Source organism: Lactuca serriola, chromosome 2 (assembly GCF_051521515.1).
Source record: "Lactuca serriola cultivar US96UC23 chromosome 2, Lser_US96UC23_V15, whole genome shotgun sequence".
NCBI classification, from domain to species: domain Eukaryota; kingdom Viridiplantae; phylum Streptophyta; class Magnoliopsida; order Asterales; family Asteraceae; genus Lactuca; species Lactuca serriola.
The window spans coordinates 225,421,092-225,443,444 of NC_136409.1; the positions used below are offsets into that span (position 1 = coordinate 225,421,092).

Consider the following 22,353-nt stretch of genomic DNA (forward strand, 5'->3'; position numbering starts at 1 on the left):
AGTTTGGTTTCGGTCTGATTCAAAAGTTCATCCTTAATGATAACCTCCTACAACCTTAATAATGATTATTTTAATAATCAATAGATATGTTTCTCACAAATATAATCATCATAGAAAATGAGAAACTCTAATTGCGAATTATAGGCGATGATTGATGTGGCATTTAGTAACAATTGCAAACGAAACCTACATGTTTAACAAACTTATGACCACTTACAGTTCTCCATCACAAATTTCATCTGCATATGAACAAGCCAAAAAAATTAAGTTTATCACTGGTAATGTACACAACCATAATTTGTTCTTTTAAAAACAAGAAAAAAATGTAAGGAATCAAACACTGCGGCCATTGTGCCACAACTCAGCTTGTTGCATCAAATCATTATCATACCTATACACATCTCTCTGGATCATGTTTTATGCGTCAAAAGAGTTTGAGTATAGTGGTAAGCAATAGCAACTCCCGATGATATGTTCCATCATACATTTTTATGATTTTTATCACGAAACAAGGTTACAATATTAATAACCTAATGCTTCAAGCATTATTAGCATCAATGTTCAAATTTTTGCTATGCTTTGCTACATTTATTCAATCTGAACACCTGTAGTTTGATGTATAAGCTAGTAAGCATTTTTGTTCAATCTCACATTCCTATACGTCTACTATATTTTCTGGTTTTACTAAAGAAAACAGAACCCCTATCTGCCCTATAATCTGATAATAACAGTGGTGAATATTCTATCAAACTTTACTTGTGTGATACAGCAAAGCTGTGCAAGCTAACTTAAGCAAAAAAATAAAAACGAAATTCAAAACGTTTTTAATGATCTGCAATATAAAAATTTATACGTAGAGAAATTTATTTTTCTCTAGTGATTAATTGTCTCAACTAAGCGACACCAAGCCCTCTTATTCAAATAAAGAAAATTAAACTCTTAATTGTGCAGGGGCCGCGCGAACGCAGGCCCCCACTGCCACAAATTATGATGTAGGTTCGACCACTTGGGCCGACCTTAGGGTAGCACCCCTTCAGAGTGCAATGAAGGTCACTAACCTAGGCCATGAGCCATCTTGACCACCCATTGACCCCATCCAGGTAAGTAAGTCTTCCAGATTCCTCATTCCCGTTTTATTGAGTTTCTCCTCTCTTTCTCTTTATTCCACCTGCCGATGTGGGATAGTTTAATATGCATGTATCGTTGGAAGGTTTTTTTTTTTTTTTTTTTTTTAATATTTTTCACACCTTTGCTTTTACAATTATAGAAACGAAATGGATTGATAAAGTTTTTAAACATTTGATATTTTGGTTGGCTAGAAACTAGAAAGTACTTCACGACTATAAGACAAGACATACTTGGTTCATTGAACTAAAACTTTATTTATTTCTTCTTTTGTCTAGATACTGTAATCATCTAGTGATAAACTTACACATACTTTGGTTCAAACTTATCATCAGAATTATAGTAAAAAAAACATTGAACTAGTACTAGTTATAAAAAATTAGGGCATCTTGATCATATCCTATATGAGAATGGATTGGGACATTGAATTGTTTTAGCCTTTTAGGTGTTTTACACTTTGTTTTTATTTAAAAAAAAAAGTTATTTTTAACTTGACAATAAAGATCAATCAAAATATCTACACATTAGTATTATGTTTATTTAATTTTTTCTCTTAACAATTATAACTTTGGCAGCCTAAAAATAAATTAATATATATAATAAAAATTATGTTCTCTTTTGTCACGAAAGAACACTTTTTGTTCTGTTTTATCATTTGCATTTTAATGGAGTAAATCGTACAAATGGTTCTTGTCATTTTCATTTTTTGGTTTACGTCCCTAAATGAATCTTTTCCCACAAAAGGTCCTTATGAGAGGGTTTTGGTTTAGATTTGGTCCTGAAAGATAGACATCGTTTAAGGGATTTGTCAAGACATGTGATTTGTACGTGGGTGTAATAATGTCTTTTTCATTCCTTATATTCCGTCGATTAGATAGATATCACCATTATATCATTGTTTGTCAGCACAATGACCAAATACACATTCTAATTACACTTACCCTCGCATCATATTCTAAATTTCACTTGAAAAAAAAAATAAATAAATAAATAAATAAAAAAACTACTTTGCAAAAGCTTTCTTCCAGTGGCATCAAATCTTTGGAATATTCAAAGGAGTAACCATTTTTTGTAACATGTTTTCTTCTTAACGATTTGCATGTACACTTATCGTAGATGATATGGAAAATGACACTTTAGCATAGACCTGGCAATTCGTGTATTCGTGTCATTAAAACGTGTCAACCACGAATTTGACACGATACGATTACACAATGAGAAATAAACTTTATCTCAATTTTTAAGATGTATTCGTGTCGTGTCGTGTCGTGTCGTGTCTTTTACAGATCCGTGTCTTCGTGTCTGAAATTGTCAAGTCTACTTTAGCACAACCGACTAATCAACTGTTCTATTTGGTCTTATTTGATCACTATTTTTTTTTTGCACATAAGTTATTAAACTTACAACTTACTTTGTTTATTAAGTTACACAAATTGTCCATATAGTTTTAGTTTTTTTCATGGTTGGTCCCTTATAAACATCATTCCCACCGACACCACCACCGTTCACTTCTAATAGTAACTAGTGTTCACTTTTAGCAACCCCGTGGTTGTTTAGGCTATCTTCATTCTGTAATTCTGATTTATGAACATCGTTGCAACCTCTAGGAAACGAAATGAATTATAATTGGCTTATTTGGATTTCAATTAAAACTAACGAAAAAAGTTCTCTCTAAAACGATGATATATATTTCTAATGTACCTATGATGGCTATATAAACATTTGGTCATTTTTTCTTGATTAATTTCATGGTTGTTTTGAGACTCATATTTATATGATAAGCGTTTTTCATAGTTGTTTTTCCATTGTTCCAAAACAAATTTTTGCGGTTGGTCCAGAAAATATGAAATAAAACTTTCTTGAGATGAAAATTTGTTATATCCGATAAACATGCAACTAACAAACGGTAGCCAATTATATCGATTCATGTGTTGATGCACTTCTCGTAAATCCCATCATATGTGAAAGATGAATAACCGATTTAATTCGCGTTTAGCAATGTGAATTTTTTTTAATGAATTTGAAATTATGATCGCTTTCATTACATAAAAAATGTGTAATAACAAGTATTACCCAAATATATTCATAATATTGTTGTAGTATAAAGGTGTTGATGATGAGACACATCTTAGACACCCTGTTATTATTTTTATAAAAAATCAACCTATAATCAACTTTTTTGGAAAAAAATGAAATTTCAACCAATAAAAAAATCTTAAAATCAAATAGGATGTCTAAATGGAAAAATAAAATGTCTTTTTAGCCAACCTCATAATAAAATTACCCACGACTAACAGTCCAACTCCCTGTCGGATTTTTCATCTTCCTCACTATAATCGATACATTTTAAAGCTTGTCTGTCTTTCGTATTCTCTTCATCTTTTCCTTACTATCCTGCCGGTAAACATAACTAAAGATCAAAAAAACGTGGGGTTGTCAAAAGTGAACAGTGACGGTGGCGATGGTGAACAATATTGGTTACGGACCCACCACAAAAGAAATTAAAACCGGACCATTTGTGTAATTTATATTAACTAGTTAACTTTGTTAAAAACCAAATGATTTAATAAGGAGATAAGTTGTAAGTTTGACATGGGTTACTTAAATAGACAAAATTGACAAATTTAATGGTCTAACATGTAAATATCAATTACAGCATTTCTATAGGTTTATCTTAATTTAGCACAACAGATCTGATGTGAAGAAAACTTAAGTGAATAAATTGGGCAGGGGCCGCGCGAACGCAGGCCCCCACTGGCACAAATTATGATGTAGGCTCGACCACTTGGGCCGACCTTAGATTAGCACCCTTCCAAAGTGCAATGGAAGTCACTAGCCTAGGCCATGGGCCATCTTGACCACCCATTGACCCCATCCAGGTAAGTACCTTCTCCGTGCGCCTCTTTCCCTTTTTATTGAGCTTCCCCTCCTTTTCTCTTTATTCCACCTGCCGATGTGGGAGAACCTTTATATGCATAGTTCATCCATATTTCATACAAACCATGTTTCCTTCCACATTTCGATTTCCACATCATTATTGTTTGACAGGAAATGATTTTTAAAAATCGGATATTTTGTTTATATGTATCTCACTAAATGTAATTTAATTTTAATTTTGTATTGAATGAAAACTTATTATTAAGTTTTGTTTTGGCAAAAAACAGTAATCATCTAGTGATAAAGCATGAACACACTTTGATTCCAACATATCATTAGAATGATATAATACAACATTGACCTTGTATTGTATACTCTTTGAACTTCGAGAATTGACATTTAGTTGAGACAAAGTGTCAAGGAATCTAACCTAATAAGCAGAATTACAATTTCATAACACATTAGTAGCTAATTATAAAAGTCGACTGCTTTAGGTGTTTTACATGTTCTTTTTATTTACTTTTTCATGTTTAATTTATCTTCTTTAGGATATGGATGTCAGCATTGATAACTAATCTCTCAGCTATATAAGTGTGAGTATTGCTGTTTGTTAGTAGTATTTGAAACATTTGCCCTTTTACAAAAGCAAAAATATTTAATTTATTCTAACCAAAACAAAAATGGATGAGGATAATAAAAGATACATGACAAAAGCCTTCCATAACGTGGAGATAAGCTTTTAATTCCTGTGCTTCATGTTATGGGCTACAATACATCTTTTATTTATATTTTATATAAAGCAATTCTAATAAACAAACAGAAAATAATGATAATATAATGCGAGACAGGATCTTGCAGCAGCTATCCAATATCCATGGCTTCTATTGGTATCAATGCTGCAATGCACAGAGCTTGCAGCTCCTCCCCTCACCTCACCACCAAAGATGTAGGAACCACTCCCACCCGCTCCTTAGGAAGTAAGCAGGCAGCTACATTCGTATCTCTTAATGTTGAAGCCCAAAAGCCTCTAAACCCACCTCAAGAACAAAACCAGAGCAACATTAATGGAGTACTTGAGAATGGTGATGATGTGACAGAAACTTGTAGCATCAAGTTCACTGACGAGCGATGGAAACACGGGACATGGGATTTGAATATGTTTGTGAAATCTGGAAAAATGGATTGGGATGCTCTAATTGTTGCTGGTAAATAGTTTCAATCCTTCTGTTCAGTTAACATCTTAGCTTATAAGGCTCTATGTTGGATGACAAAGATGACAAGGATATTCGTGTTTTTTAAGACCTAGACTTAGTCATGTCCCACCTTATGTCGCCTTTTTCTAATCAGACAAAAAATAGTAATTTTTATCTATTAACATGAGTCTCGATGTCAATCATAATAGAAAACGGTTTGGGTTTGGTTCTTTCATATCTTGTTCTACTTAAAAATCAAATGTGAAACTTTTTTGGGTTTGCAGAAGCTAGTAGGAGAAAGTCTCTTGAACTGCATCCGGAAATGGCAACAAATGAAGACCCTGTGGTATTTAGAAGCTCCATTATACCCTGGTGGGCTTGGATCACACATTCTCACCTTCCTGAGGCTGAGTTGCTAAATGGTTAGTCCGGTCCCCCATTATATTTGCTAATTGATCTTTTTGTACTTAATTTAATTAACCCGGATATCCCTACATGGGTACATCCACAACACAAACTAAGGAGCATTTAAATCACTCTGTTTTTAAGAGATCAATCTATTTGAGGTTTGTGTATGTAGGTCGGGCGGCAATGATTGGGTTCTTTATGGCTTATCTTGTGGATGTTTTGACTGGGCTCGATGTGGTGGGACAAAGTGGTAATTTCATATGCAAGATATGTTTACTGGCGACAGTCATTGGTGTAGTTCTGTTTAGACAGACCAAGTCTATACAGGATCTCAAGAATCTAGCGGATGAGGCTACTTTTTATGATAAACAGTGGCAAGCATCATGGCAAGATCCAGATTTGAGTGGTAGCTCTTTAGGGAAAAAATGAAATTAATGTATTATCGATAATAAAACTAGTTAGAGCTTTATGAAATTAATGTTTCTACTTCTAATCTTGTATTATTGGGATAATTTGGCCTTTACTTATAATTTATCATATTTTATATAGAAAAAGAATCATATCAACGAAATCATCCCAAACAGAACTGGCCAAAATAAAGCCTAGACTGATTCAGTTAGTTCATCGGTATCTAGTCCTTTCTAGTCGTGCATATTGAGCATTAACATCAAATTTTTTGTGAGCATCTCTAAAAATAAAAAAGATAATTTTTAAACTCATCGAGAGGAGGTCTGCAAGTTGATATATATATATATATATATATATATATATATATATATATATATATATATATATATATATATATATATATATATAACAATACGAAAAAATAACATATTGATTATGCCATGAAAGAAACTATATTATATTGTTTTTCATGTAATGACACATAATGCAAGACGAAAGCAATTAAAGGGTCGTTTGATAGATGCTAACTGGGTTATAGTTGACCGGGTTAGAAACTGACTGGGTTAGAAGTTCTGACTGAGTACTCCTGACTGAAATTTGTTGTTTGATTTTGTATCTGACTGACTGTGTAAAATGACTATATTATCCTTAAATGATGTTTTTTTATAATGGACACTTGTATACTTTTTAACATTGGTATACTTCACACATTCTTGCTTTAAGGTTTTTAACATACGGTTAACCATATAAATTGTCTTTCATTATAGAAAATTACATTGAACTCGTTCTTATCATGTATACATCTCATTCACACATCTCATTCCCACATCTCATTCCCTTTTGTATTACAAAACCAAAATCCACATAGTATTTTCTATCCAACCACACATTAACATATATATCTACATATATATATATATATATATATATATATATATATATATATATATATGTGTGTGTGTGTGTGTGTGTTAATGTGTCGTTCTTATCATGTATACATCTCATTCCCACATCTCATTTCCTTTTGTATTACAAAACCAAAATCCACATAGTATTTTCTATCCAACCACACATTAACATATATATATATATATATATATATATATATATATATATATATATATATATATATATATATTAGTATTAAATCTTCATAACAGTTCAACCTCAAGTTTTATAGATCAAAACTAAAATCCACATAGTATGGCCTGTGGTCTTGTAGATGTTGAAGAAGTGGCAAATCATCCTCAAACACTCATGTATAAGAAACTATGACACAATCCGGTAGCCCGATTAGGGAAACTTCATTTGGAGATAGACATTTTTGCCATAACATAACTTTGATTTGTACCTTGGAATTGGCATCAGAAATGAGGAATGAGATTGAAATTATCATTATACCAATTAGTTGAAGCCATATCTTAGGTTCAGATTGAGAGTAGCCTGAAATTACCATTATACCACTTAGTTGCAGACCATATAATTTTCTGTGAAAGAATAAGAAATTCACATCTGAAATTTGACATTCATATGAAAACAGAAAAAACATTATAAACATACAGATGAGTGAAACCAAAATCGAAACTCACCAAACCTCTATCGGATCCAGAGGTAACCAAAACCAAATTTCAAAATATAACTGAAGGTTCCAAGTGTCATTTCTGATTTTTACCAAGATAGAGAAAAAAACAAAGAAATTACCTGAATGATCGACACTAGCTTAGGAGAGGCTGAGGTCAACTGCTTGTGGCGATTCTGCCTTAGGAAAACGACGGTGCAGTGACGACATCGTCGGAAGAAAATTGAAGGAGAGGAAGCCAACGTTGCTGCAAGTTGAAACAGTGGTGGGAGAAGTTTTCACGTCCAGAGTTAAGAAGGAGAAGAAGGTTGTCGACGTGAGAAGGAGAGAAAGGGCAACGAAGGATATTGCTACAGTTTACAAAAAAAGAAAACCGACACCTTTTTGATGTTGTTGCTGTTAATCACGGTTGCTCCTCTGTTCTTTTGATCGCGAATGAAACTCTCGTTGCTTCGTTGAGGAGATGTTATCAGAGGGAGGGGATGAAATCAGAACCTCAGTTGCAACTTTTGCAGGGCAACGTTGGTTTATGTTTTTTTTCTCGGTCCATCAAATAGAAAGCAAGGACCGAGTTTGATGTTTTTTGTAACACCCAAAGTTTTGAAGACCAAGAAAGGAAAGAAAACACTAAGTTTAGGGGTCGACTCGGCGAGTCCACGGAGGGACTCGGCGAGTCCGAGCGGGATCCGGGCCGAGGAGTAAGTGACCGACTCGGCGAGTAGGCCAAGGTGACTCGGCGAGTCTGGTCTGTGCGTGGAAAACCCTAAATTCGGGACTTGGAGCCTATATAAACGTCTTAATCTTCTTCCTAGGGTTCCCTTACTGCCTCTTCAGCCCTGGATACCAAACCCTAGCCGTCATAACCTTTGATTGAGCCATTTGTTGCCTTGGAAGGTGCATTAAAGCTTGGAGAAGGAAGAAGGAACTTGGAGGAGCAAGAAGGGACTATAGATCCGGAGTTTGTGGAGCCTTTCTGAGATATTGAAGGTAATAAGTCGTCCCTCTCTCCTTTAGGCCTTCCATGGTTGTGAGATTTGGGGCTTTTAAGCCATGGTTTGACACCCATTCGAGTTAGAAGTCGGATCTGGAGTTGCTACTTCAGATCCAAGTGTGTTATAGACTAGAGAAGCATAAAGTATCAGCCCTTGAGTCAATGTTGAAGCCCCTTGGCCTTAAACCCTAGTTTATGGTGTATTTTGCTTAGATCTCTTTCTCTACACGTAAAGTTTGCAACTTTACGTGAGAAATAGGCTTGAGAAGGGTAGATCTATAGATTTGAGTCCCTGCATGACTCAAAAGTCCTCTGCATGTATGAAGGACCTGATGGACTCGGCGAGTCCTTTGAGTGGACTCGGCGAGTAGCTTGAAGATGAGGAGGAACTCGACGAGTGGGATGAACAGCTCGTCGAGTCGGATGAAGTTGGGCATGAACTCGGCGAGTTGGAAGAACAACTCGGCGAGTTGGATGAAGATTGTCTTGGACTCGGCGAGTCAAGTCGCGAAACCCCAAACCCTTCGAGCTTAGACTCGAATCAGTGAGTCGATTAGAGACTCGGTGAGTTTGACAGGTCAGGACTCGGAAATCGGTAGACTCGGCGAGTCATGGACTGACTCGGCGAGTAGAGTCGCGAGTGGAAGGACTCTGGACTTATGAACTCGGCGAGTCAGTAGGGTGACTCGACGAGTAGGGTTGACCTGGAAGGTTGACTTTGACCAGGACTTTGACTTTGACCTGAGTTGACTTGGTTGTCTTTTGGGGGTCAGTTAGACTCAGTGTTGCTTTGATATTGGTAGCTCGGGGAGCTAGTGGAGCAGGAGTTCAGAGAGTTGTCGGTCAGCAACCAGAGGATTATCAGCAGAGTTCAGCAGTGCGAGGTGAGTCTCCTCACTGTTTGTATGGTTCTAAGGCACCAATGCCGGCCCATTTAGAATATGCATGAAAGACCAGGGGGTGGCCCCCGACACACAGTATGTTATTATGTATGGTAGGAAGACCCGGGGGTTAGCCCTAGGCAATATGCATGAAAGACCAGGGGGCGGCTCCTGACATACAGTATGTTATTATGGATGATAGGAAGACCCGGGGGTTAGCCCTAGGCAATATGTATGAAAGACCGGGAGGTGGCTCCTGGCGCATTGTATGCTATATATATGAAAGACCAGGAGGTGGCTTCTGGCACACTGTATGTTGTTTAGCTAAGTAGAGTAGTATGTACGGTTGTCTTTGTGATACTTGCATAGAAGACTAGGGGGTGGCCCTCGGCACACGTCTGTAAGACCAGGGGGTGGCCCTTGGCACTTGTCTGTAAGACCCAGGGAGCGGCCCAGGCTTGACTAGGAAGACCACATGCGACCCGTGGCATAATGGCAAGACTATGTTTGGCACATAGCACCTTACTTGATTATGGATAAGTCAGTTATGTATGGTTCTTGGCTATGAATGGTTTGTATGGTATGTGGTATCTGGGGAACTCACTAAGCTTCGTGCTTACGGCTTTCAGTTTTGGTTTTAGGTACTTCCGGTAGCGGATGATGGAGCTCAGGATGATCGCATGGCACACACCATAGATTAGTCAGCCTGGGAATGTTTTACTCTGATAATGAACATGTGTTTTGAAAACTAATACTCTGTTTATGTTTTGAAATGATGATTTTACTTTAAGTGATACTTTATTAAAAGAAATTTTTAGTCTTGAATTTTGGGATGTTACAAGTTGGTATCAGAGCCTTGGTTTGAGGGATTCGGACATGCTCTCGAGCATGTCTGAACTCAAACTGAGGGATTGGTATAAGAGTTTTCAAAATGAAAAGACAGTTTTGTAAAAGAGAGTTTTGAGGAAGAAAACGGTTTTAGAAAAGCAAAAAGAATTCAGAAAGAAAAGAACTTTAAAAAGAGAAAAGAGGTGTGGTGCATGCAATCAGCCGAGCTCAAGTAAGTACCCCAAAATACCCATACAAGTCTATGTTTTGATTATCAGTTAATCGAACAACATGCTAGAATAGGACTAAGGATCTAGGGATGATGCCTTATGTGCCTGTTATTTGTGCTTTTGAGCTGCATAGTAGTACTGATTAGACAGTAGTAGGATAACCTGTTTAGGTTATGCCTGATTTATGAGTTTGTGTTGCATGCTAGTTCAGATTTTTGCTATATGTGTATGATTGCTTGAGTATGTTGTGGTTAGATTTTCCCCTCGTCTGAATGATGTTTGCTTTGTGCATTGTGGGATTTTGAGTGATGGGAGTTAGCCATTAAGTGGATACACCACGTCACATGTGATCAGGGTCGAATAATCTCAGAGTGCTGGACTTGGCCCTATTGCGCAGCTCTCGTTTGAGTCTAACCGTTGTAGGGATGAGTCTTTTACTCGAAGGATTATCTGAGCCTCGTCACATGTGATGGTATCCAGGTGATGGCTAATTGGCATCGCGAGGAAGCCTTCAGCAGTTGAGGACTGGTTTGAGTTGAGTCAGAGGTTTCCCTAGGGTCAGCCTAGGATGAGGTAGTGCTGGAAGCAGAAGTAGTAGAAAGGGACCTGGTGGAGTCAAGGCAGTTCTTGAGGAAAGTACGGATAGATGTGGAAGGTAGTATGGGCCTGTCCTACTGAAAGCAGAGGATCCGTACTCGATTCGGGAAGGGCCGAGACAAGACCGGGAACCTGGTAGTGCGTGTGTTTGGCCTCGCAGTAGTGATCAGTATTCTGATAGTGGTTGTGTTATATTTTCAGCATGGTGACGTTGCGGGAGAGACCAGTGGGCGGGTCAGGATCCGGTTCGGGATCAGGTTCGGGCGCGGGATCCGAACCAGTTGATGATGGGTTGCGCGAGTTCATCGCATCTGAGATTACGAGAGGCATCCTTGAGGCGACCCGATCATTTTCGGGTCGATCAAGGAGGGGATCATTGAGCTGATGGAGGATCGCCTCCGAGCTTTCAGGAGTGATTTGGCGTCTGGCCAGGCAAGTACGCGCACACTGTCCTTCAAGGACTTCAGAGGGTGTGGTGTGCCGGATTTTCACGGGGTGAAGAACCCCATTGTTGCCAAGAGATGGATCGCAGACATTGAGTCTGCACAGTTGACGAGCTTCTGCTCGGATAGGTCGAAGGTCCGCTTTGCGGTGGCATGTTTGAGAGACAGAGCTAAAGATTGGTGGGAGTCAGTTGGGGACTCATTGGGAGCCTCGGTCGTCGAGGCTATGACCTGGTCAGACTTCGTGACCAGGTTTAGGGCGGAGTTTGCACCGACAGTGGAGCTTCAACAACTGGCTAGAGAATTCCTAGACATGAGACAGACGACAGAGTCGGTGGCGGAAATTACCGCCAAGTTTCGGGAGAGGGCCCTATTAGTTCCTCAGTATGCAGGGGATGATGAGATGCAGAGGACCCGCTATCATGACATGTTGAGAGCGGAGATTCGGGAGTATGTCAGCTTCTCGGCATGCCCGACCCTGGACTCTATGATTGCCAGAGTTAGGGAGAGGGAGATCGATCTGGAGCACATTGAGAAGAGGAAGTCAGATCAGACATTCACTTTGGAGGGTTTCGGGAAGAGACCTAAGACTTCAGATCAGCGATTAGTGGGTCGGCAGGGCCGAAGTCAGTGCAGCACGTGTGGGAAACCGCACGAGGGAGTGTGTCGTTCCAGGGGTTCCGGCTGCTACAAGTGTGGCAGTGATGGTCACGTTAGCAGGGACTGCCCACGGGGGGCAAGCCCATTATGTTTTCACTGCAATCAGGTGGGCCACAAGAGGACCGACTGCCCGACGATGAGGGGAGGAGCAGGGAGTGCGCCTGCCCCAGCGACTATGAGGATTACGGATGGGCGAGAGGGTAGTGCCATGCAGTGACAGATGCGGAAGATCTGGATTACAGAAAGGAATGTTGCAGGTACGTATCTATGGCTATTTTCATTCCTATGTGAATTAGGGAAGTTTTTACCCTGGACTCCGGCGATTTTATGTATGATTTGTCTCTCTGCTTGTATTTGGATTGTATTTTGGAATTGTCATATGCCAATTGCATACCAGGAGCTATTAGTAGCTAGTGTAGATTATCTTTCACTTCGGGATCGAAGTGTTCAGTATCGTCTCGGTTACGGTTGAAAATGATTCGGGAAGTGGTCAGCCACCATCATCGGGGTTTGATGGTTCTAATCTGGGCGTTCGGGATGGCTTTCGGAAGCACCAAGGAAAGTGGCTTATCACCAAGGAGTCTGTGCCCAGTTATTCGGACTGTAAGGACAGTAGTCAGAGCTTAGAGGATTTTTTTAGCATCAGGGATGCGGGCGGTGTTCATCTAGTATTCGGTAATCATACGGTAGTTGGAGTGGGCTAGAGACGGATCGCTAGCAGGGATAGGGCGATGGTGGTTATCATGCCTATCGTGTAAGGAAGGAAGGAATGGAAATCTTCGGGTTTTCGCAGGCAGTAAAGACTTAGCTGAGGCTAAGTGGGGGAGAAACAATCAGGTTATGGGAGTAGAAGGGGTCTTGAAACTGGGATAAGTTCGCTCTCTTGTTAGTAAGAAAGACGGCTCAGGTGACTGTATGATTGGAGGATAGTGTAAATTGGAAGTTCGGAAAACTTGCCAACTGTGAGACCTCATTCTCGAAATTTCTGGTCGCGAATTTCATAGGAATCGGTTGGGAGTTCCATTTGGGACATGAGTACCACTTGGGAGTACTCGGTGGTGCTGTATGATCAACTATGGGTTAGTTGTAGCATCCGTTAGCAGCTAGACGGTGTGGGAAGGTGTTGTCAGACTACCGGATGGCCGTAGCATTCACCAATGGCTAGATAGTAAGGGAAGCATAGTAAGACTGCGGTGTGGCCCGTAGCATTAGATTAGTAAGACTACGGTGTGGCATGTAGCATTAGATTAGTAAGACTGCGGTGTGGTCCGTAGCATTAGATTGGTAAGACTGCGGTGTGGTCCGTAGCATTAGATTAGCAAGACTGCGGTGTGGCCCGCAACAATCGTATGTGAGTATGGTTAGGCTACGGTGTGGCCCGTAGCACTGGTTTAGCAAGACTGCGGGGCGGCCCGTAGCTTTGGTTGGCTGGCAGCGTGGAAATGTTGTAAGACTACGGGGTGGCCCGTAGCATTCATCGGTCCCTACTCGTTAGAGTGAATGTGTCAGGTGTATGATTTAGTGGCAGAGTGGATTGAGCGATTATTGGTAGAGTTTCTTCGAAATTCGCTGGGAGAGACTAGGAGTTGAGTTGGGGCTAGCGACCGGTGGGAGCCGGTAATCCAGATATTGGTAGATTGGTAGGGACCAAGGTGGTCTCAACTCATCCGGAAGGCAAATAAGGAATAGTAGAAATTTCCAGCCAGTAGCAGTGCTGGTAAGCAGTCTATGGTGAAATTCAGATAGTTGGTCAAGGGGTGCTCGACACCAAGTTCTGGCAGAGAGGAGTGTCAGTGATTACAGACGGTGATGACCCATTCTGGGAATAGCGGGGGTGATGGAGTTGGTGAAGGATAGGACCTTCACAGTGTCAGAGGAAATAGTTGGATATGGAGCTTTGCCTCGGGAAGGCAAGAAATTTGCGCATGGAAAGAAGGGGTGAACCCCTATAGGTTCAGTGCAGTACTCGGTGAGTACCAGAAGGATTATCGGTTGAGTAAGTTGTGTTTCTGAGTTGTTCAGGGTCAGGTTTGACCCGAGGTTTAACCGTGAGGTTTACGTTAGTCAGAATGACCAGGTGGAAGACCATCGAAGGTAGGCAGCTGGTGTTGGGATAATTGGTGCGTATTGAAGGCGGATCGCAGGCGGTGGGCCATGGCAAACTTCGAGGACGAAGTTTAATTTAAGTGGGGGAGAGTTGTAACACCCAAAGTTTTGAAGACCAAGAAAGGAAAGAAAACACTAAGTTTAGGGGTCGACTCGGCGAGTCCGAGCGGGATCCAGGCCGAGGAGTAAGTGACCGACTCGGCGAGTAGGCCAAGGTGACTCGGCGAGTCTGGTCTGTGCGTGGAAAACCCTAAATTCGGGACTTGGAGCCTATATAAACGTCTTAATCTTCTTCCTAGGGTTCCCTTACTGCCTCTTCAGCCCTGGATACCAAACCCTAGCCGTCATAACCTTTGATTGAGCCATTTGTTGCCTTGGAAGGTGCATTAAAGCTTGGAGAAGGAAGAAGGAACTTGGAGGAGCAAGAAGGGACTATAGATCCGGAGTTTGTAGAGCCTTTCTGAGATATTGAAGGTAATAAGTCGTCCCTCTCTCCTTTAGGTTTTCCATGGTTTTGAGATTTGGGGCTTTTAAGCCATGGTTTGACACCCATTCGAGTTAGAAGTCGGATCTGGAGTTGCTACTTTAGATCCAAGTGTGTTATGGACTAGAGAAGCATAAAGTATCAGCCCTTGAGTCAATGTTGAAGCCCCTTGGCCTTAAACCCTAGTTTATGGTGTATTTTGCTTAAATCTCTTTCTCTACACGTAAAGTTTGCAACTTTACGTGAGGAATAGGCTTGAGAAGGGTAGATCTACAGATTTGAGTCCCTGCATGACTCAAAAGTCCTCTGCATGTATGAAGGACCTGATGGACTCGACGAGTCCTTTGAGTGGACTCGGCGAGTAGCTTGAAGATGAGGAGGAACTCGACGAGTGGGATGAACAGCTCGTCGAGTCGGATGAAGTTGGGCATGAACTCGGCGAGTTGGAAGAACAACTCGGCGAGTTGGATGAAGATTGTCTTGGACTCGGCGAGTCTGTTCTTGGACTCGGCGAGTCAAGTCGCGAAACCCCAAAGCCTTCGAGCTTAGACTCGAATTAGTGAGTCGATTAGAGACTCGGTGAGTTGGACAGGTCAGGACTCGGAAATCGGTAGACTCGGCGAGTCATGGACTGACTCGGCGAGTAGAGTCGCGAGTGGAATGACTCTGGACTTATGAACTCGGCGAGTCAGTAGGGTGACTCGACGAGTAGGGTTGACCTGGAAGGTTGACTTTGACCAGGACTTTGACTTTGACCTGAGTTGACTTGGTTGTCTTTTGGGGGTCAGTTAGACTCAGTGTTGCTTTGATATTGGTAGCTCGGGGAGCTAGTGGAGCAGGAGTTCAGAGAGTTGTCGGTCAGCAACCAGAGGATTATCAGCAGAGTTCAGCAGTGCGAGGTGAGTCTCCTCACTGTTTGTATGGGTCTAAGGCACCAATGCCGGCCCATTTAGAATATGCATGAAAGACCAGGGGGTGGCCCCCGACACACAATATGTTATTATGTATGGTAGGAAGACCCGGGGGTTAGCCCTAGGCAATATGCATGAAAGACCAGGGGGCGGCTCCTGACATACAGTATGTTATTATGGATGATAGGAAGACCCGGGGGTTAGCCCTAGGCAATATGTATGAAAGACCGGGAGGTGGCTCCTGGCGCATTGTATGCTATATATATGAAAGACCAGGAGGTGGCTTCTGGCACACTGTATGTTGTTTAGCTAAGTAGAGTAGTATGTACGGTTGTCTTTGTGATACTTGCATAGAAGACCAGGGGGTGGCCCTCGGCACACGTCTGTAAGACCAGGGGTGGCCCTTGGCACTTGTCTGTAAGACCCAGGGAGCGGCCCAGGCTTTACCAGGAAGACCACATGCGGCCCGTGGCATAATGGCAAGACTATGTTTGGCACATAGCACCTTACTTGATTATGGATAAGTCGGTTATGTATGGTTCTTGGCTATGAATGGTTTGTATGGTATGTGGTATCTGGGGAACTCACTAAGCTTCGTGCTTACGACTTTCAGTTTTGGTTTCAGGTACTTCCGGTAGCGGATGATGGAGCTCGGGATGATCGCATGGCACACACCATAGATTAGTCAGCCTGGGAATGTTTTACTCTGATAATGAACATGTTTTTTTGAAAACTAATACTTTGTTTATGTTTTGAAATGATGATTTTACTTTAAGTGATACTTTATTAAAAGAAATTTTTAGTCTTGAATTTTGGGATGTTACATTTTTATTGGACCGAGTCCACATATTGGACCGAGTCCCTACATCTATAATCTCTATCAAACATGCCAATTGGTATTTTATGGACCTAATCCCTCTTTGGACCCAGTTAAACATCATATCAAACAACCCCTAAATGTGTTTTAGTGCATAATGAACACACAAGCTTTAATAGAAAAAACATATATTTTTGATTATTTTCGGTCTTTCAACATTGATAGTTTTCATCCATTTTGTTATATGAAAAACAATAAAATTTCATAGCTAATATGAGCAAGCAAGTAAAAGATCTCAGTGGACCTGGCATTTTTGATAAACGGATTAGGCTAGAAGGAGTTGTAACAGTTTTAACACGTTGTCACGTAAATTTTTTTTTTAATGTCACGTAATATTAGCATGTCTAGCATAAAAAATAGAGAGTGGTAACATGCCAATTTAATAGGTTTGATTTTAGAAGAAAAAAAAAACATCATTCAATCAAAACACTCATTTTCACTTTCTCTCTCCTCTTTCCTTTCCCTGCCAGCTTAACATCTCGTTCTTAGGCTAAACGGAGTGGACATGCTAAATCCACTCGCTAAGCCTCTTTGAACACCACCCCCTACCAATGCATCGCTATGTATACAACAAGAAGAGAGAGAACAAAATGGTGTAATGTGATTGGTTGGAAGGAAAGTTGATTGATCCATCATTTTGCGTATGTAAATTTCATATTTTTTAATTAAAAAAATGTAATTTTACCCAATCACTTTGCCATTTCCTATTTCCATTAAATTTGAAAAAAGAAAAGAAAAATAAAGTGTTATGAGTATTACCACTCCCTACCAAATGCTAAGAGTTAGATGGTCAGAGAGAAAAATGATGTAACACCCAAAAAGATGATATGACAAGGTGTTAGGAGTGTTATCACTCCCCATAGCCTTAGCAACTTGCTTAACACCTCTTAGAAGATGGTGTGTAACACTCGCAACACATCTTAGCATATTCCTTAACGAACTCCACTTCCTATAGCCTTACCGTGTTTTGCTACAACCGTAGAGCCCAAATCCCTTCATTTACGGCTCCAAGACTCCAAGTTCTGTAAATTTTTATTTATTTGTTTTCGTTCACTAGGTAAATTGTGTGATTTTTTAACTTCAACGTGATATCCATTACCTCAATGACTTATGAAATTTGGGTTGTACTTATCATTATTACTATGTATAACTCAACTTTATTTGTATGGGTATATAATATTATTACTAACGTGATATCCATTTCTTAAGAAAGACCATCACCATTTATTTGTATGGGCATCTAATATATTAGTTTATTACCAGTTTTGTTCATACTGTATAGTAGTATACATACATGATACACCTTATCCTTTTTCGCCTAATGTGGTCCACACATGGGCAGTATAATTGCGACTCCTAACTCCCAAGTTTCACAAGGAGACAAATATACGAAGGTCGAAGGTCTTGATGAGTTGATGTTAACTGTTAAGTCCAAAACAACGGCGTTGGAAATGGAAACCACCTCAACAGTAAGTCAGCAAGGTAGTAAACTTTTAGGTGTTGGGTTGCTATCTTTAAATAGGTTTAGGAAATATTCGAACATATGACATCGGACGGACTATATTGTCTATATAATTTTCAATAAAAATACATTCACGTTTGTTAACTATATAATTTAGTTTCGTTTTCTTCTTTCAAAAAATAGCAATTCGTTTCAAAATTTGTTCATATCCTGTCCAATAATATGTAATGTAGTTTTCATAATCCACAGCAATGGGATTGGGAATGGGAAGGCAACTTGGTTCTTCCTTCATTCAGCGGCTATTGTAGTTGTTTCATTGACCTTTTAGTAAAAGGTCAAAGCTGGTGTCCCTGCATCCAATCTCTACAAAAACTACACAGATATCTAATCTTTTTTTCAGTTTACAGATTCTTGGTCATCAAAAAATGACTTCCCACACATTTCGTTTCTCATGCGTTTACGTTCTCACTATTTTTACATTCTTTCATTGTTCTTTATGTATCGAATACGAGAAAACCGCACTTCTGGAGTTCAAGAAAGACCTCATCGATGATGCCAACCTCCTCTCTTCCTGGAACAGTAGCAACGGAGATTGCTGCAAATGGTACGGCATAACCTGCAACAACCAAACGGGTCGGGTTACCGAGATCCGACTTCGTGGGCCAGACGACATGGCTGATTTTGACAACCAAGAAGCATCGGTACAGAAGCTCGGAGGAAAACTCAACCCCTCCTTGCGGAATTTGACCTCGCTCGAGTATCTAGACTTGAGTTCTAACGATTTTGGTGGGAACCCGATTCCGACCTACATCGGGTCGCTCCGAAACTTGACGTATCTGAATCTTTCAGACTCAAGTTTTTCCGGGGAGATACCGACTCAACTCGGGAACCTATCGGCATTACGTGTGCTCAGTGTCCACCGGAATCTTTATAGTGACGACCAGTATGAGCTGAGGGTGGAGAGTTTGCGGTGGTTGTCGGGTGTTTCACGGTTGCGCCACCTTGACCTGAGCGGAGTTGAGGTCGGCCAAGTGTTCGATTGGTCACAGGTGACTCGAACCCTCCTCCCTTCTTCTCTTGAACAACTGCATTTATCGAATTGTGGACTTCCTCCTATCACGCCTAATTTAACCATTAATCTTAGTTCGCTTTCAGTGCTTGATCTTTCTTTTAACAATTTCAGTACTAACTCCATACCTAGTTGGATTTCTAGTTTTCGGAGTCTTGTTTCCTTAAACCTTGCTAATTGTGAATTCAAAGGTTCGGTTCCTCCTGGTCTTATGAACATCAATTCCCTTACTACCCTTGATTTATCAAATAATCAACTCACGAGTATCCAAACTACGCCAGAAACCATCTGTAACTTGAGGGAAATCAATCTTTCGTGGAACAAATTTGATGGGAAAAATCTATCAGAGGTCCTCTCAAGTTGGTTCCAATGCGAATCATCTAAACTCGAGTCTCTAAGGTTTGTCGGGAGTGGGCTTTCTGGTAATTTACCACCACAACTCGGAAATCTGAAGAACTTGGTTCATATCGATCTTAACAAGAATTCCATTTCAGGGTCAATTCCAGATTCTTTAGGAAATTTATCATCTTTACAAACCCTACAACTCGCGTTTAATTCCATTTCAGGAACACTTCCTGACTCCATAGGAAGATTAACAACATTGGTAACGATGTATCTTTCTTCCAATTTGATTTCTGGCCCATTGCCCGATTCTTTAGGAAGATTGTCATCATTGGCGGACTTAGATCTTTCGTATAATGAAATCAATGGAACTCTTCCTCAAAGTATTGGCCAACTTACGAACCTAACAAGCCTAAACATCGAACACAACTTTTTAAGAGGTGTTGTAACTGAAGATCATTTTGCTAATCTCACAAGCCTAATCACTTTACGAGCAAGTGCAAATACGTTAAGATTCGAGTTATTAGATAATAACTGGGAACCACCTTTTCAACTCCAAATATTGAACTTCAATTCATGGAGTTTAGGCCCAAATTTCCCTCATTGGCTTCAAAACCAGACGGATCTGCTCATCTTGTATCTTGCAAGCACCGGGATTTCGGATGACATTCCTAGTTGGTTCTGGAATTCGTTTTCGGGTTTGCAGTATTTGAATATCTCAGATAATAATTTCTCATCGATGTCTGTGGATGATTTCTTTTGTTCTAATGAAGAACAGAAACAGGTTATATACTTGAATATGGGGAATGCTAATATTTCAGGTGTTCTTCCTGATTGCTTTTCAACATGGGAGTTTCTGAATATCTTCAGCATCCAGAACAATAATCTCTCCGGCAAACTTCCAATATCTTTGGCGAATTTATCATCTTTAGAGTCGTTAAACATGCGGAACAACAAGCTCTCAGGAGAATTACCTGTAAATCTAATGAATTCCAAGAGTTTACTCATCATTGACCTCACTGAAAACGAATTCACCGGAAGTATACCGATACCGATACCAATCGGTGATGAAGCTACAACTTTGAGGCTTCTCAACCTCCGTTCAAACAGATTCGATGGTGAAATCCCGGATGAAATCTGTAGAATTGATTCTATCCAGATTCTAGACCTTGCTGACAACAATCTTTCTGGAAGAATACCAAACTGTTTCAACAATTTTAGTGTCATGACCGGAAAAGTTGAGCCAAGTCAGATGGTGGGGCTCGCCAGAGATGAATTTAGGGGAAATGCTTGGTTGATGATGAAGGGGAGGGTGAATGGGTATGGCAGCATTCTTGGTTTAGTGACGATTTTGGATCTTTCGGGAAACGATTTATCCGGGGATATTCCGATTGAAATTACACAGCTCGTGGAGTTAAGATCGTTGAATCTTTCAGTTAATGGTTTGACTGGAAAGATCCCGGTGAATATGGGTGACATGAAGATGTTGGAAGCTCTTGATTTGTCTCGGAATCGGATTGATGGGATTGTTCCTTTAAGCATGTCAAGATTGAGTTTCTTGAATTCGTTGAATTTATCTTACAATGAATTGACAGGAAGAATTCCGTTGAGTGGTCAGCTTCAGACCTTTGAGGAATGGAGCTTTGTTGGGAACGGACTGTGTGGACCTCCGGTGAGGTTAATGTGTGAAAGGCAGGGTGAGGGTGAGGGTGATGCCGGTGAAGAAGAAGAAGAAGAAGAAGAAGGTGACGGTGGCTCCGATGGCCCAGAGTGGGGACTTATTACAAGCATAGTGGTGGGGTTTGTGGTTGGATTTTGGGTTGTGGTGGGTCCGTTGATTGGTAGCAACTCATGGAGGACCAAGTATTTTGAGTTTCTTTATGATATTTGGTGTAAGTTTTGTGTTTGCATGCCCAAAAAGAAAAACTCTTCCAACAAGAGGTTTCATAGATAGCAAAAATGTTTGTTGTAAAAAATGACTGCTGATGAAACCTGATTTTTTTTTTTTTGTATCGTTTTAAAATATAGTAGTTTGTTTCATAGATATCAGGGTAATAATATTTCCAATAAAAACAGAGCATCCCAAAATCAATGAAAGTATGTCTTTGCTTGAAAGACTAGTTGGATGATGTGTAACGGATATAGAATGTTGTATTACATGAAGACGGAATTGCAATGGTTGAACAATAAATATAAATACATTAGAATGAAATAACATTGAGATTTGAGAATGTCGACTCCACTTACCGCAAAAGAATGTTTGTATATGTGTTCGTAATAGAAGGGATAATGGTTTGGTTGATTGTCCAGAGCCTCGGTAGAATGTTGAATGTTACTCTATCAGCTACACAAACAAATTAATTATATGACTATTGCAGAAACAAACAAACAGTTTATTTAGTTGAAGAACTCCGTGTTAGAGTTAGGGAATGAAACATAAAGATTATGTTATTCATTAAGATAACTACAACATACTTCATCTAGCAAAAATTAAATTAAAATTTTAGCGGTTTGTGATTTTGTTAAATACATTGTATTGTTCTTAAAAATTATGAACTAAAACAAAACTTTATTACTTTAATGCTTAATGGTGGTCACATATCACATTCACTTTAATATTTTGTAAAATCTGATGAAGTCAATAAAAAGAAATCTTTAAATAGTTTAAGATGGATGTTTTATTTTGTTGATTGTAGTTTATATTTTTTAACATTAAAAAGTATGTATCCTTTTATGTTATTTATATGTTTGTAATAATATATGATATTATTGGTGAGATGTTTTCAATGGTACAATTTGTAAAAAGTTGTAGATAAATTATAACCATATATTTTAAATAAACAAGTTTATAGATAGAATGTAATAATAGTTTATAATAACAA

At 39.7% G+C, this 22,353-nt stretch overlaps 2 protein-coding genes and 2 non-coding genes across 4 annotated transcripts; 2 read left to right on the forward strand and 2 right to left on the reverse strand.

The window, feature by feature from the left end:
- Positions 1 to 947: 947 nt before the first annotated feature.
- LOC145091032 (U1 spliceosomal RNA) lies at positions 948 to 1,108 on the reverse strand. Its single transcript, XR_013701922.1, has one exon. It is a non-coding gene; the product is annotated as a U1 spliceosomal RNA (small nuclear RNA).
- Positions 1,109 to 3,851: 2,743 nt separating this feature from the next.
- Positions 3,852 to 4,012, reverse strand: LOC145091033 (U1 spliceosomal RNA). Its single transcript, XR_013701923.1, has one exon. It is a non-coding gene; the product is annotated as a U1 spliceosomal RNA (small nuclear RNA).
- An 810-nt stretch (positions 4,013 to 4,822) lies between these two features.
- LOC145088711 (light-harvesting complex-like protein 3 isotype 1, chloroplastic) lies at positions 4,823 to 6,174 on the forward strand. The gene is made up of 3 exons (XM_079027104.1): positions 4,823 to 5,207; positions 5,480 to 5,617; positions 5,776 to 6,174. Exons 1-3 carry the CDS (start codon positions 4,877 to 4,879, stop codon positions 6,030 to 6,032), a joined length of 726 nt encoding a protein of 241 aa, XP_078883230.1. The 5' UTR covers positions 4,823 to 4,876; the 3' UTR covers positions 6,033 to 6,174.
- Positions 6,175 to 17,932: 11,758 nt separating this feature from the next.
- Positions 17,933 to 21,425, forward strand: LOC145090127 (receptor-like protein EIX1). Its single transcript, XM_079028466.1, has 3 exons — positions 17,933 to 18,067; positions 18,310 to 18,404; positions 18,461 to 21,425. The coding sequence occupies exons 1-3, from the start codon at positions 17,933 to 17,935 to the stop codon at positions 21,423 to 21,425; spliced, it is 3,195 nt and encodes a 1,064-aa protein (XP_078884592.1).
- The last annotated feature ends 928 nt before the right edge of the window (positions 21,426 to 22,353 follow it).